This window comes from Pipistrellus kuhlii, unplaced genomic scaffold (assembly GCF_014108245.1).
Source record: "Pipistrellus kuhlii isolate mPipKuh1 unplaced genomic scaffold, mPipKuh1.p scaffold_m20_p_2, whole genome shotgun sequence".
Classification (NCBI taxonomy): domain Eukaryota; kingdom Metazoa; phylum Chordata; class Mammalia; order Chiroptera; family Vespertilionidae; genus Pipistrellus; species Pipistrellus kuhlii.
Genome location: NW_023425515.1, coordinates 143,690,732 through 143,706,095, shown reverse-complemented (window position 1 = coordinate 143,706,095; position 15,364 = coordinate 143,690,732). Strand labels below are relative to the sequence as shown.

General features: G+C 38.2%; 1 protein-coding gene across 1 annotated transcript in view; it reads left to right on the top strand.

The window, feature by feature from the left end:
* Positions 1-829: 829 nt before the first annotated feature.
* MSH4 (mutS homolog 4) overlaps positions 830-15,364 on the top strand; it is a 70,540-nt gene continuing 56,005 nt past the window's right edge. The window contains exons 1-4 of the mRNA XM_036445158.2: positions 830-1,578; positions 5,194-5,364; positions 11,208-11,368; positions 13,702-13,812. Coding sequence (XP_036301051.2) covers positions 1,104-1,578; positions 5,194-5,364; positions 11,208-11,368; positions 13,702-13,812 — 918 coding nt within the window. The 5' untranslated portion in view covers positions 830-1,103. The remainder of the gene's footprint in view (positions 1,579-5,193; positions 5,365-11,207; positions 11,369-13,701; positions 13,813-15,364) is intronic.

The window sequence follows — 15,364 nt, the reverse complement described above, 5'->3', positions numbered from 1 at the left end:
GCAGGCCTGCTCCCAGGAGAGTGCTATGAACTTTTTTCTTTGGGTGGAAGTTGAAATTTGTCTTAAAATGTTGTAATATCTTATGTACTAGTCATTTTAGGAGTAGTTTTCCATGAGTAGTTAACGAATTGATCAGTGTCAATTTTAACATCTTGTTTATAGGTGCTTACGTTAGATTCTAGTGAGTGTCAAATAGCATTTTGATAGTTGCTAGACTTTCTGAAAGCTTGGCGGTCACTGGATGGAACATATTTAAATGGTATTTTTCTATGTCTAGGGTCACTGCATATGGGTAAACTATGCGGTAGATATCTGATTTATTAGCTAATTGCATGAATTCAATATTTTAAATGAATGTCTAATGGTATCCAAAGTACTTTTTTTTCAACCTTATAATTTTTATAAAACTTTGGAAAGGCTTTAAATTCATGAAAACTGAACAGATACAGAACTTAATTTCCCAATGGTTGTTGGTTGATAAACCATAGTTTGAAGTTTTGTAATTTGCTTCTAAATTACCTGCGTGAAAATACAGTAGTAGAAATAGAGATTGGAGCTGTTTTTAAATCTCTCTCAAGAGAGCTCCACTGTTTGCCTGGTTCGCATCCTATCCCTTAATAGTTGAAGGATAACAGTCTCTGGCTTTTTCCTGTATTTAGCCACAAGACCAATGTTAGGTATATTATAAAACGCGAGCATCAAAGGGGAGCTTGTGTGGTCCTGGCTGGTGTGCATCAGTTGGGCATTGACCCATGCACCAACAGGTCACAAGTTTGATTCCTGGTCAGCACATATGCCTGGCTTTGGGACTCCATGCCCAGTAGGGGGCGTGCCAGGAGACAGCCAATTGATGATAGTTCTCTCATCAATGTTAACCTTTACCTTATCTTCCTCTCTAAAAATAAAACCATATTTTTAAGAAGCTAGTGTGTTTGGGAGTATGTGGGAAACACTAAATTAGGCCTTGGGGTGAGGGAAATAGGGTACCACGTGAAGGAGACTAGTGGTCATTAGTGAGCCATAAATTCTGTTCACGTGATAACCTGCAGATTGAGGAGGGCTGTACTTCAAACTAAGCTCATAACCAAATTCTGTGGGAGGAGATGGGATTGGAAACCACTGTGAGTACTTTCTTAGGCGCTGATGCAGGAAAGACGTGGAAAGGTGTGGGAAACTGGAGTCCTGTGCGGCTGCTCCCTGCTTCTCTGCGCCTGCGCGGGCGGCTCTGCGCCTGCGCGCTGCGCTCCCGCCTTTTCCTGCGTCCGTTTCTGTCCCGGCCACGTTGCCTCTGTCCGTGGGCGAGGGCCCTTTCCAAAGCCTCCCGGTGCCTGCGGAGTGTGAGGATGCTGAGGCCGGAGATCTCATCCACCTCGCCCTCAGCCCCTGCGGCTTCCCAGTCGTCCCCGGAGCCCTGGTCACAAGGGCCCCGCTACAGCTTCGGACTCCAGGCCACGCCTCAGAGCCTCCCTTCGGCCAAGGCCTCCGCCTCCACCCCGTGGGGCACGTCCGGCGCCGCGGGCGACCGGAGCAGCAGCAGCAGCCTCCTGGGTCCCGTGCCCACTGCCCTGCCGGCTCCCCGCGCTCCAGGCAAGGAGAGGTGGGGGGGTCCCCCTGGGCAGCGGCCTGCAGCCCCTGGCGGCTCCGGGAGGGAGCGGAGGTTGGCGGTTAGCACAGAAATTTCTGTAGTGGTTTGGTTGGATGAAGAGAACAAGAGAACGGGGTGCTCTGGAAATTTGATGGTCAGAGTGGTGAACAGGCTGACAGTCCAAATTGGTTTATTACAAGGCTGTGATGGAGGATGGCTGAGTTCCCAGAAGACTGAAATGTCTGGTATAACGACCCTCCTTCCCCTAAACCCCTGCACCCCCACCAAAGTACAGTTGACCATTGAACCAACAGTGTAAGTGTGTCGGGTGTCAGGGTCACCAACCTCGCCCAATCGAGAAAATCCCTGTGTAACTTCTGACTACTCCAAAACTTAATATAACCTTCAGTGGACCAGAAAGCCTTACCACTAATAATACAAGCAGTAATTTAACACGTATTTTGTTTGCTTATATGTATTAATACTGTATTCTTACAATAAAATAAAATAGAGGGGAAAAAATGTTATTAAGAAAATCAGCCCTAGCCGGTTTGGCTCAGTGGGTAGAGCATTGGCCTGTGGACTGTAGAGTCCTGGGTTCAATTCCTGTCAAGAACATGTACCTTAGTTGCGGGCTCCTCCCCGCTGGGGCCCTGGTCATAGGGAGCATGTAGGCAACCAATGGATGTGTTTCTCTCACATTGATATTTCTCTCTGCCTTTCCCTTCTCTTCCACACTCTAAAATATCAATGGAAAAATATCCTCAAGGAGGATTAAAAACAAACCAAAAATCACAAGGAAGAGAAAACATCGCTAGTATTTATTTAAAAACATCCAACACAAACCATATACAAGGACCTGCATATTTCAAACCCTTGTTCAAGGGTCAACTATGTATGACAGAATGACAGAATTTCTGAAGAGTTTGGTGATAGGACTGGTGAACCTGTTGGCTCCTGAACTTGTCTCCAAGCCTTCAAGGGAGTGATGGAAATACATTAAACTTAACATTTTGTCTAATTCAGGTTAATGGTATGTTTAATATTACAAAATGTATGTCCTTCAAGGTGAGTTCAACTCATTTGTTTTATATTTGATCACTCCATGCGAAACCATCACTTTCTTTTTGGACTTTCTTGACTCTACTCCCAGTTTTCTTTTGTCTTCTAGAGAACTGTGCTCACCTTTGTGAGTTTTCCAATTGTTGGTTTGTCCTTAATTTTTTTTTTTCCCTAGACCACTTCAACCTAGATATGATTACCACAACTCAGATTTCATCTCTGTTCCCAATTCCTTTCAGACTGTGCTCTGGAGTTTCTAGTGAGGGACCAGTGGACACCTCAGACTCACTATACGAATAAGTGAAATCATCTCCTTATCTCAATCATTGGGTTGTCTAAATCTTTTAAACTTAGAAGACTTCAACAATTCAAGTATTCCCTCACAACATCCAAAGATAGTACTGTTTATCTTCCCAATAATTCTGTCTCTTTCTGCTTTTGTGCCATTACAGGTCCTAGTCAGGGCACATGCAGGAGGCAATCAGTCGATCTCACAGCAATGCTTCTCTGTATTTCCCAGTTCTGTTCTCTAAGTTTATGATTTGGGCGACAGAGTACAAGGTGGTACAATTGACCACAACTGATAATAAAGAATAAATTTTGAGGGAAAGATACTGAGCTAACTTATGGACATTTAAAATTTTGAGGAAGATATCTAAATATATCCAAGAGGTAGTTAGACAGAGGGACCTAGAGCCACCTATCTGATAGAAATTTCTGTGATGACAGAACTATTCCACATCTATACTAGTCAAATATGACTTGAGATCATTTGAAATGTGGCTATGGAATTGAATTTTTACTTTTATTTATTTCTGATTTAATGTAAATAACCACATGTAGTAAATGACTACTATTGTATATTGAATAATGCAGCTATAGACCTAAGAATTTTATTTTATTTATTTTTATTTTAAAGGACTGAAAAAGTAAAAATAATATTTTGTGATGTGAAAATTACATGAAATTCAGACTTCACTATGCACAAATAAAAGTTTATTGAAATACAGCCATGGTCATTCAATTACATATTGTCAATGGCTGCTCTCCTATAAAGTCAGAGTTGAGTAATTCTGACAGATCCTATGGCCCACAAAGCCTGTACCATCTGATCCTTTATTAAAAAGTTTGACAACCTGAGGTTTACAGTATAAGGGAGGAGTTAGGGCTGTATATGAAGACTTGAGACTTGTTAGGAAATAGATATTAATAGAAACTAAGATAATAGATGAGAGGCCCAGAGAAAATGTATAATGTTGTGAGAAGTGATGAAAATGTATAGTACCCTTAGAAGCCAACAGTTAAAGAGCAGAAAAGAAAGATCTGTCAAAGGAAACTAAAAGCAGGTGGTTTAAGGAGAATCAAGATAGTTGTCATGGAAATCAAGGGAAATAGCAGAAAAAAATATATATTTAAGCCTCACTTGAAAATATGCTCATTGATTTTAGAGAGAAGGGAAGGGAGAGAGAGAGAGAAAGAAAAAGATCCATGTAACAGAGAACATTGATTGGTTGCCTTCCATGCATGATATAGCCACAACCTAGATACATGCCCTGATCTCGAACCGAGCCCCATGCTCCAACCAACTTACAACACCAGCCAGAGCCAAGCCCCATCCTATCTAATAAAAGAGTAACATGCAAATTGACCATCACTTCGACACACAAGATGGCTGCTCTCATATGGTCAAAGATGGCTGCCCCCATGTGGACACAAGATGGCCACCACAAGATGGCCTGCAGGGGAGGGCAGTTAGGGGAAACCAGACCAGTAGGGGAGGGCAGTTGGGGGGCACCAGGCCTGCAGGGGAGGGCAGTTGTGGGTGGGCGATCAGGTCGGCAGAGGAGGGTAGTTAGGGGTGATCAGGTTGTCAGGGGAGGGCAGTTAGGGACAATCAGGCTGGAAGTGGAGCAGTTAAGCGTCAATCAGGCTGGCAGGAAGAAGCAGTTGGGAGCCAGCAGTCTTGGATTGTGAGAGGGATGCAGACTGGGCTGAGGGACACCCTCCCGCCCCCCTGTGCATGAATTTCATGCACCAGGCCTCTAGTTATATAAAATAAAACAGAACAAAACACTATATTAGGCTGTTTGTGTACATTCTTTTAAGTTTTATGACAATCCTGTAAAATAGGTAATAAATCAAGTTAAGTACCTAAATAAGGAAGTGTATTTAAGTGAATCCAAAGCTTTCTTTATACATTTACATAGGAGGAGAGAATTTCAAAGAACTCCACAGAAAAAAAGTGGTCTCATAATTATAAAGTAAATATATCTGGTGTATTTGAAAATTAGGAGTTAACTTAAAATTTCAGCAAGAGTAATCTTAGTGAACTTGTAGAAGCAAAAGCCTTATTACTAAGAACTTTTCCTTATGCTTTAGTATAAGATTACTTATCAATAATGTCATTTGTCATAATTTGTTATATTTTAAAAAATCATTAACATGAAATTTTATAGAAGGTGAACATGGTAAATATTGTAGGGATTGTAGGCATCATTGCATAATTCTGAATCTTTAAAAACTGATATTTAACTTTTTGAATTTAGGTTCATACTTTGAAAACAAAAAAAATCCATTTGCATCAAATTTTAATTTTGGGACAAGCTCATCTTCTGCACGAGATAATAATTATCCTCAAACACTAAAAACGCCATTGTCTGCTGGAAATCCACAGAGATCAGGATATAAAAGTTGGACACCGCAAATAGGATACTCAGGTAAAGTGAGTGGAATATTGAGCTAAATGACTTTTTGAAATTTTAAAGATTTTATAAAATATAAATTAGGGTGGTTACAATCATTTGAAGTGTTTTGTACCTGATATGACTGATTGAAAGATAAATGTACCAATTTATCCATATTCATAATTTGAGATTAGGTTAGTTTCTGACAGTTCATCAATTAATGCAGGTCTACATTATTTTAACTATGCTGGCCTCAAAGAAAAATTGTCTATTTTTGCTGGGCTTGCCTCTCTGGATTGTTATATTTTTTGGATCTAGACCCCTAAAATCCTCAGTATCTTTCTGCTCTTTAATACTTCATTTTTTTTAAAGGTAAATTGAAAGTATTAGTATGATCTTATAGTATATATTTTTTAACAGCTTTATTAAGATATAATTAGCATGCAATAAATTGCACATTTAACGTGTGTTATTTGATATGTCTTGACATTCAAACACAGGTGTTCCTGAAGCTCTTTAATATTTTTAAGTTTTTTTGTATATTTATATGTATTTTGGTTATGTTTGTGTTTTGTATGATTTTTGCATATATAATATATTTGTATATTTATATATATATTTTTTTAAAATATATTTTTTTATTGATTTTTCACAGAGTGGAAGAGAGAGGGATAGAGAGTTAGAGTCGATGAGAGAGAATCATTGATCAGCTGCCTCTTGCACACCCCCTAACGGGGATGTGCCCACAACCAAGGTACATGCCCTTGCCCGGAATTGAACCCGGGACCTTTCAGTCCGCAGGCCGACGCTCTATCCACTGAGCCAAACCGGTCCCGGCCGTATATTTATATTTTGTCTAGGATTTTGTTGCTTTCACCAAGACAATTGATTTAAAATAACTTTGCTTACCATTACCAGAAGCAGAAATCAGAATTCTCATTTTAGTAGGGTCAAATTCATCCATATTTTCTTTTATGATTGCTGCATTGTACGTATTTGATTAGAAACTTTATCCCTGTCCCAGGTCAGAAAAATATTCTCCTATATTTTCTTCTAAGAATTCTGAAGTTTAGCATTTTACATTTAAGTGGTTTTTAAAAATATATATATTTTTATTGATTTCAGAGAGGAAAGGAGAAAGAGAGAGAGATAGAAACATCAATGATGAGAGAGAATCATTGATTGGCTGCCTTCTGCATGCCCCTCTACTGGGGATCGAACCCACAACCTGGGCATGTGCCCTTGACTGGAATCGAACCCAAGATCCTTCAGTCCCAGGCCGACCCTGAGCCAAACCAGCTAGGGCACATTTAAGTTTTTAATATGCCTAGAATTGATTTTTGTTTATAGTATGAAGTAAGAAGTCAATTTAATTTTCCCACAGAGATTACTCCTAGTTCTTGAATATCCTTCCTCAAGTTTTGTCATATATCATAGATCCATATGGTTCTGTTTCTACCTCTCTTAATTTCCAATCTCTGCCAATATCACACTGTCTTTAGTTTTATATTACATCTTGATATCTATAAGGGCAATCCTTCTATCCTTATCCTCCACTGACCATTTTGGTCAGATGTGTTACTGTGCTGAATACCACAATGGTGGGTAAGTCATTCTGTGAATTCATAGATGGTGATGCTGGTGGAAGCACTGTGTGCAAAGAAGGCAAATCTGTATCTAGAATATGTGTTTGTTCCAGTGAAGACAGATATCTTCCCTCTCCATGATGGAAGAAATCCAGTGTAACGAATCTAAAGTTGTTTCCCTGAGGATTGGTGTTTTTTGGGAACATTTAATGTTGATCTCTGCTTTTGTCAGGTTAGGCACTCAACAGTGTGAGTAACCAGGTCAATTTTGGTAAGAGGAAGTTCCTATTATTGAGCCCATGTGTAGGCATGATCCTGCCACCATGGCCACTTTGTTAATGGGTCTGTTGAGGAAGTACTGGAGTGGCTGGGAAAAGAGGCTATTTGACATCCATGGAGCTGTCATTTTGTCCACCTGATTATTAAGAATCTTCTTTTGCAGAAACTGGTTTGGCTCAGTGGATGGAGCATCGGTCTGCGGACTGAAGGGTCCCAGGTTCGATTCCGGTCAAGGGCATGTACATTGGAGGCAGCTGGTCAATGTTTCTAGCTCTCTATCCCTCTCCCTTCCTCTCTGTAAAAATCAATAAAAATATATATTTTTAAAAAGAGTCTCCTCTAGAGTGTATGCCCTTTTATATTTTCTTTTTTAAAAAATATATATTTTTTATTTATTTCAGAGAGGAAGGGCGAGGGAGAGAAACATTAATGATGAGAGAGAATCATTGATTGGCTGCCTCCTGCATGCCCCCTACTGGGGATTGAGCCTGAAACCTGGGCATGTGCCCTTAATCAGAATGGAACTCAGGACCCTCCAGTCTGCAGACTGACACTCTACCCATTGAGCCACATCAGCTTATGTCCTTTCTTAGAGACTCATCCACATACAAGAAAGTGAAATAAAGTTCATGTAAAAATATATTGTATCTAGAACAATCCTGTTCCTTTCAAGTCCCTGACCATCAAGCTAGACATTAGAAACTGCTATGAATGAGTCTAAATATGTACTTCCTGTCATCTCTTATTCCAAGCATGTGGACAAACAAATTTACTGCTCAAAGTTCTGCCGAGATGAAAGGTTAAAATGAATAAAACAAGTAAAAAAAGTTAGAAAATATAGTAATGCATATCAAATATTTTAATGGAGGAATTTCTTAGAAAAGCAACGTAAGAAATTATAAAGGAAAATATTGTCTATACAAAATAGGAATTTTTGAGACATGAAAAAAATCAAGATTAGCCGAAACCAGTTTGGTTCAGTGGTAGAGCGTTGGTCTGCGGACTGAGGTGTCCCAGGTTTGATTCCGGTCAGGGGCATGTATGTTGGTTGCGGGCACATCCCCAGTGGGGGGTGTGCAGGAGGAGAAACATGTGTGGTCGATGTTTCTCTCTCGTCGACGTTTCTAGCTCTCTATCTATCTCCCATCTTCTCTGTAAAAAATCAATAAAATATATTAAAAAAAATCAAGATTAGTAGTAACTATAAATTATTGTCATTGGTTTATAAAATTCTCATAAAAACAGGTGGAAAACATTAAGACCTAATAAAAATTGTATTAAAAGGGTTTAACATTTCAAAAGAAAATTAAGAAACAAATGGATATTTTAAATTATATTTAAATTTTGTAATCATTTAAAAAAATACAAATTTTAACACAAGTCTATTAAATTACCCAAAAGTAACAGTAATACATTTTGGAAGTCATATTACAAAATCTATTTTTCATACTGCTGATGGAATTAAAAATTGGTATAATTCTGAAAATAAATTTGGCAATATATGAGATCCTTAAAAAATAGCGGTTTTCTGGGCATAAAAAGCATTGTATAGATGATGTTTAAGATTGTACACTTGAAATCTATATAATTTTATTAATGTTACTCCATTAAATATAATCAAAATAAAAAATGATGGTTTTTTTATTATTTGACTTCCAAGGATCCATTTTAAGGAAATAATAAGAGACCCAGAAAAAAAGCTTTATGCAGAAGAATGCTCTTTATACAGGGTGGAGCAAAAGTAGATTTACAGTTGTGCAGACACAAAAGAATTTGTTTTGTATATAGTTTTGTATTGAAAATAATCTATAATAATAAAAGTATAATATGCTAATTAGAACCGATGTCCTTCCAGACAACTCTCTGGACGAAGCTGGGGCTGCGAGGGAAGCCCGAGTCTCGGGTGCCAGCCAGTGGCCGGAGGGAAGCCAGTGCCGGCAGCTGGGGGAAGGAAGGCCTACTCTTTTTTCTTTCTTTCTTTCTTTCTTTTTTTTTTTTTTTTTTATTTTATTTTATTGATTTTTTTCAGAGAGGGAGAGAGAGAGAGAGAGTTAGAAATATCAATGAGAGAGAAACATTGATCAGCTGTCTCTTTCACACCCCCTACTGGGGATGTGCCTGCAACCAAGGTAGTACGTTCCCTTAACCAGAATCGAACCTGGGACCTTTCAGTTTGCAGGCTGATGCTCCATCCACTGAGCCAAACCGGTTTTGGCTAGGAAGGCCTACTCTTGCACAAATTTTGCGCATCAGGTCTCTGGTACAATAATAAATAATAATACAAGATAAGCTCTGTTTTGTGTTTTCAAAACTGCAAATCTACTTTTGTAGTAGTATTTATAACAGAGATAACTATAAATGTTCTATTATTTTACTTTAAAGATTTTTAATTGATTTTTTAGAGAGAGAGGGGAAGGGAGAGGCAGAGAGAAACATTGATGTGAGAGTGAAACATGGATCAGCTGCCTCCTGCTTGCCTCCTACTGGGGATCAAGCCCATGTGCCCTGACTGGGAATGGAACTGGCAGCCTTTTGGTGCACTGTGTGGTGTCCAGAGAACTGAACCACATCAACCAGAGCATATAAATATTCTTTTAGAAGTTTAAAGAAAATGTCTCCTGAAAGTACTGAATTTCCATAGGAACTTGGTATTTATGTTACAGTTAAATATAGGAAGGTCATATTCGGTTACAGAACTTAAACTGACTTTTATAGATGTAATGTAAACCCAGTCACCACATATAACATAGTTTTCATGGTCAAACAGATTCTGAAATCTAGATATAATAGATTTTTACATGAACTCTTAAATTGACTACTCACTAAGATAGAATAAATGTGTAAGTAATTTTATATACATATTAGAAGAAGAATAGAAAAAAAAAAACAATGTAGGTCAGGGAATGAAAGGAGGGGTAAAAAGTGGTTTATTGAAATGCTGACAAAGAAATGAGAGAGCATTTTATTTCTTTGAAAATAAAATTTCAGATATTTTTGTCCATGTATGTTTAATATCATATACTTTACAAACACTTTTATATGTAAAAGGTTTTGTGTAAAAGGTTTTTTATTTCCAGTTTATAGATGAGGAAATGGTAGTTTTAGAAAGGTTAAACAACTTACCTGAATATTCATAGTTTGTAAGGCACAGGTGTCAAAATCACTCATACCTGTAGTGATTAAGAACACCAGGTCTGGAGCCAGGCTTCCTGGGTACAAATTTTGACTCCACCAGTTCCATCAATATGTCAGTGTCCTTGTAAGTAAATAGAGAAAATAATTATGCCTATTTGATAGAACTTGTGACAATTAAATTAGTTACTCCAAGTAAAGAACATTCTTGGCATATTAAGAAATAAAATATTCACCATTACACAGATATCTAGTAATTGAAGTTTATAGTTGTATAATATATACAATCTCATTTGATTGTTTCAGTCAGCTTGAGGTAGGCAGAGAGTCATTTCATTATGTTTTGTTATGTTTTGTGATTGATGATTATTTATTACTAGAGGCCCAATGCAAAAATTCGTGCAAGGGACTTGGCCCCAGCCGCAGCAGTGGCTGGCTCTGCTTAGGCCCCCACTTCTGTGGCTTCATCTGGAAGGACATCTGGTCGAATTAGCATATTATGCTTTTATTATTATAGATAAAATAACTTGCTCACATTTATATAGCTTTTAAATGATAGTGTAAAATTAAAAAAAATCTAGTTTTTTTTAATCCCAAATTTAGTGTTTCTTTTGTGACTGCATTTCAATAAAATGAAAACTAAGACTGTATAAATTATTTCTAAATGTTAATGAAGTTAATTTTTGGCAAAATACTTTGAGAATTAACATTTTTATTTGGTGTGAATATGAAAAGTTATTTTTTGATGAGTAAAAAAAAGATTATTTCTTTGGATATTAAAAGCCATGTCCTAGGTTTGATGTCTTGAGATTGTATGAAAAAAAACCTGGAAATTATTTTTATTAATGTTTATACATTTAAAAAAATTCTTTTTAGCAGCTACATCTTCATCTGCAGTTTCTGTACACTCCCCATCAGTTATTGTAGCTGTTGTAGAAGGGAGAGGACTTGCCAGAGGTGAAATAGGAATGGCAAGTATTGACTTAAAAAGCCCACAAATTATATTATCTCAGTTTGCAGACAACACAACATATGCAAAGGTAAGTATTTATAAACCTAGAAAATGATTGATCTATTGGGCACTAGCCTGATTTTCAAGTCATTACTTTCCTAATTAGTTTACTTTTTGGTAGTCTGAATTAAAATAAAATTTTTTTTCCATCTGACTTATTTTTAGTATATACCAGAAGCCTAGTGCATGAAATTCATACACTTGGAGGTAGGGTCCCTCAGCTTGGATTGCGAGAAGGTGCAGGCCAGGCAGAGTGACCCCACCGGTGCATGATTGGGGCTGGGGAGGGATGCAGGAGGTTGGCCAGCCAGGGAGGGACCATAGGAGGGCTTTAGGGTGTGGCTGACCTGTCTTGCTCAGTCCCGATTGGCCAGAGACCAGAAGCAAGCTAACCTACCAGTTAGAGCGTCTCCCCCCGGGTTGCAGTGCACATAATAGCAACTGGTCAGTAGGTCACCTGTCTGCCCCCTGGTGGTCAGTGCATGTCACAGTGAGCAGTTGAGCAGCCTTGGATCATTTACATATTACACTTTGATTGGTTGAATAGCCAACTGGACAACTGGATACTTAGCATTATTAGGCTTTTATTATATAGGATAGTTCTAAAAATAGTGTTTTGCTGTTACTTAAACATTTCAAATTATTAATGCTAGTTTCTAAAATTATACTTTTAATAATCCCTGGATTTGTTCCAAAGATAATATCTCTATATATAAAAGCCTAAGTGACCATTACAACTGGATAACCAGTCACTATGACACACACTGACCACCAGGGGGCAGATGCTCAATGCAGGAGCTGCCCCTTGGTGGTCAGTGCACTCCTATGGTCAACCTCCTGCCATCGGCCAATCTTCTGTGGTCCCTCCTCCCAGCTGGCTGGCCCTGATCGGTCCTGAGCAGGACTGGGTGAGATGGCCCCTATGGGCCCTGATCACAGGCCAGGCCAAGGGACCCCATCTGTGCATGATTTCATGCATCAGGCCTCTAATATGTAATAATGCTGTCTTTAAAGTGTTATTTCCACTGAACTGTGTTTGAATTTTATTTTTGAGAGTTAAGGGAAATTGGTCTCTTTGATCAATTATAAAGTAATCTCTTCTTGCCTTTCCTTCCTATTACTCATTAATTTGGGCCAGTGGCCTATTATGGGAATTTGTGTGACAATAGGTAGAGGTAGTCCATTCCTACTCTAAGTTCTCCTTTATGATGCCCCAGGATATAGGCTTTCTTTTCTTATCTAATAATAAAAATTTAAATATACCTAACAACTAATAATAGTACTGCCTACTACCTTCATCTTTTTTTTTTTTTAAATATATTTTATTGATTTTGTACAGAGAGGAAGGGAGAGAGATAGAGAGTTAGAAACATCGATGAGAGAGTCATCGATCAGCTGCCTCTTGCACACCCCCTACTGGGGATATGCCCGCAACCAAGGCACATGCCCTTGACAGGAATCGAACCCGGGACCCTTCAGTCCCCAAGCCGATGCTCTATCCATTGAGCCAAACCGGTTTCGGCTACCTTCATTTTTTTTTTTTTTCCCTCATCCTAGGATATTTTCTATTGATTGTTAGGGAGAGTGAGAGAGAGAGAGGCAGAGACAAAGAAAAATATTGATGTGAGAAAAATAGATTGTTTGGTTGCCTCCTGAGCTGGGGAGGAGCCTACAATAAGGTACATACCCTTTACTGGAATCGAACCTGGGACCCTTCAGTCCACAGGCTGATGCTCTATCCACAGAGCCAAATGGTCTAGGGTGGTATTTCACATTTTTATGCAATTTAAAAAGAATAGGAAACAAGTTTTTATAAAATAGGAATGTTAATCAAACTAATATTTCGTATATCTAAAGTATTTCTAAAAAATGCCCTTTACTAGTATATTGGGAAAAGCATAAGTTACAAAGCAGATGTTGTTATCTTTGGTTTTTTTATTTTCAACTTCTAAGATGTACTAGTGAGGTCATATTGATTGTATCACCATAGTTACACTATTGAATGTTTTTCATTGAGATAGATAAAATGCTGATTGGAAGAACTTATTTTAAAAAATCTTATTTTAAGAATATGTATTTGATAAATTTAAATTAATTTTTGGGCTTTGAATTGTTATAATCCATTGTGAATAAATACCCTATGTTTATGTTAATATTTTATATTTGTAATTTTATAGGATATATGCTTAGTATATAATCATTAGAAATACATTTTATTTGAATATATAATTTGGAAAGTTGCACTTTTATATCTCTATGAAATGATTTTAAGTATTTTTCTCTAAAACAATATGACAAATTCTTGTTTAAGAGAATCCTAAGCTTACATTTTAAGAAACTGATTTTTTCAAATGATTTTAGGTGATCACTAAACTCAAAATTTTATCACCTTTGGAAATAATAATGTCAAATACTGCTTGTGTTGTGGGGAATTCAACTAAATTGTTTACTCTGATCACAGAAAATTTCAAGGTATGTGATTTTATTCTCAATGGTAACACTGGAGATCTTACTTTACTTAAAATCCATCTTGTAATATTATTTTAAAGAACAATACTTTGAGTGACTTTATAGGCTGGGCCAAAAGTAGGCTTAACAGAGTTTATTCTTGTATTATTACCTATTAAATATGGTATTATTTTCTATATTTACTTTTCTAAAAGTAAAGCAACTTTTGTCCCACACTGTATTTAGTTCTCTGAGGAATGTATTAAATACAAGTTCTAATCTAATGAACTGTTAATACATATAATAAAAACTAGAGGCCTGTTACACAAAGAGATTCATGTAGTAGGCCTTCCTTCCCTTGGCTTTCAGCACCAGTTTTCTTCTGGCACCCAGGACCCAGGCCTTCGCTCCTGCTGGAGTCTGCTACCTTTGCTGCAGACTCTGGCTAGAGTCTGCCGTCTTCATCTTCACTACTTTGCTACAGACTCCAGCTGGATCTGCTGTCTTAGTCTTTGCTGTAGACTCCAGAGTCTGCAGTCTTCATCTTTGCTGCGGCGGGAGTGCCCCTCCTGTAGATCCCTTGGACCCCCCACCCTACCTCTCATAGCAGGTGTCCTGCCCCGCCTGGCCACTCCCTTGCCTGGATCAGCTGGGTGGCTGTCATCTTTGCCCTTCTAATTTGCATATTCCCTCCTGATTGGCTGGTGGGCATAGTGGAATGATGGTTAATTTTGCATGTTTCTCTTCTATTAGTGTAGAAGATGAGCCTCGATATATCTACACTAATAAAAAAGAAAAATGCAAATTGACTGTACCTCTGTGATGCCCACTGGACAATCAGGAGTGAGTATGCAAATTAACCCAACAAAGATGGTGGATTAATTTGCATATGCTGCACAGACTGAAGACTTAAGGCTCCGCCTGAGCGAAGACAGAAGACTGAAGACTGAAGATTGAAGGCTCCATTGTGGCTGGAGCCAAGCTGAAGGCTGAAGGCTTGACTCCGCTGTAGCCTGGGTCCCGGTTGCCGGAGGAAAACCGGTGCCAGCAGCCAGGGGAAGGGAGGACTATTGCATGAATCTTCGTACAACAGGCTTCTAGTTTTAAATAAAAGAAAAAATATTTTAGGTAATAAGGAAGTTTCTTAGAGTATACAAGAGGCAGACCTGTAGAGAAAGCATGGATTTCTTTAGGTCTAGCTTCCTGGAAACTAGTTATTATACTTGCAGATTAGTTGAAATTGAAGTTCTTGTTCTTTAGGGAATAGCAGCTATCAATAAGCACTTTCCTCTAGCGAATTTGACCTATATTACAGAATTATTTCAACTTGTTTTGGTAGTATGTTGCCTCACAATTGGCCTCCTACTTTAACCTCCATCTGTGGGACTATGCCAGGTAAGTACTCTGGAACCTTATCTAACCAATGCACTTCCCCTTAGTAAGGCCCTTTCCACCATGTAATTTATCTCATCCCTCTGGAAAATATTCCTTTTTTTGGGACTATTGCTCTAAACCAAGTAGGCAGCATTGCAGTTGGAATAATTCCTGATGAGTGCAAGTTATTTTCACAATACAC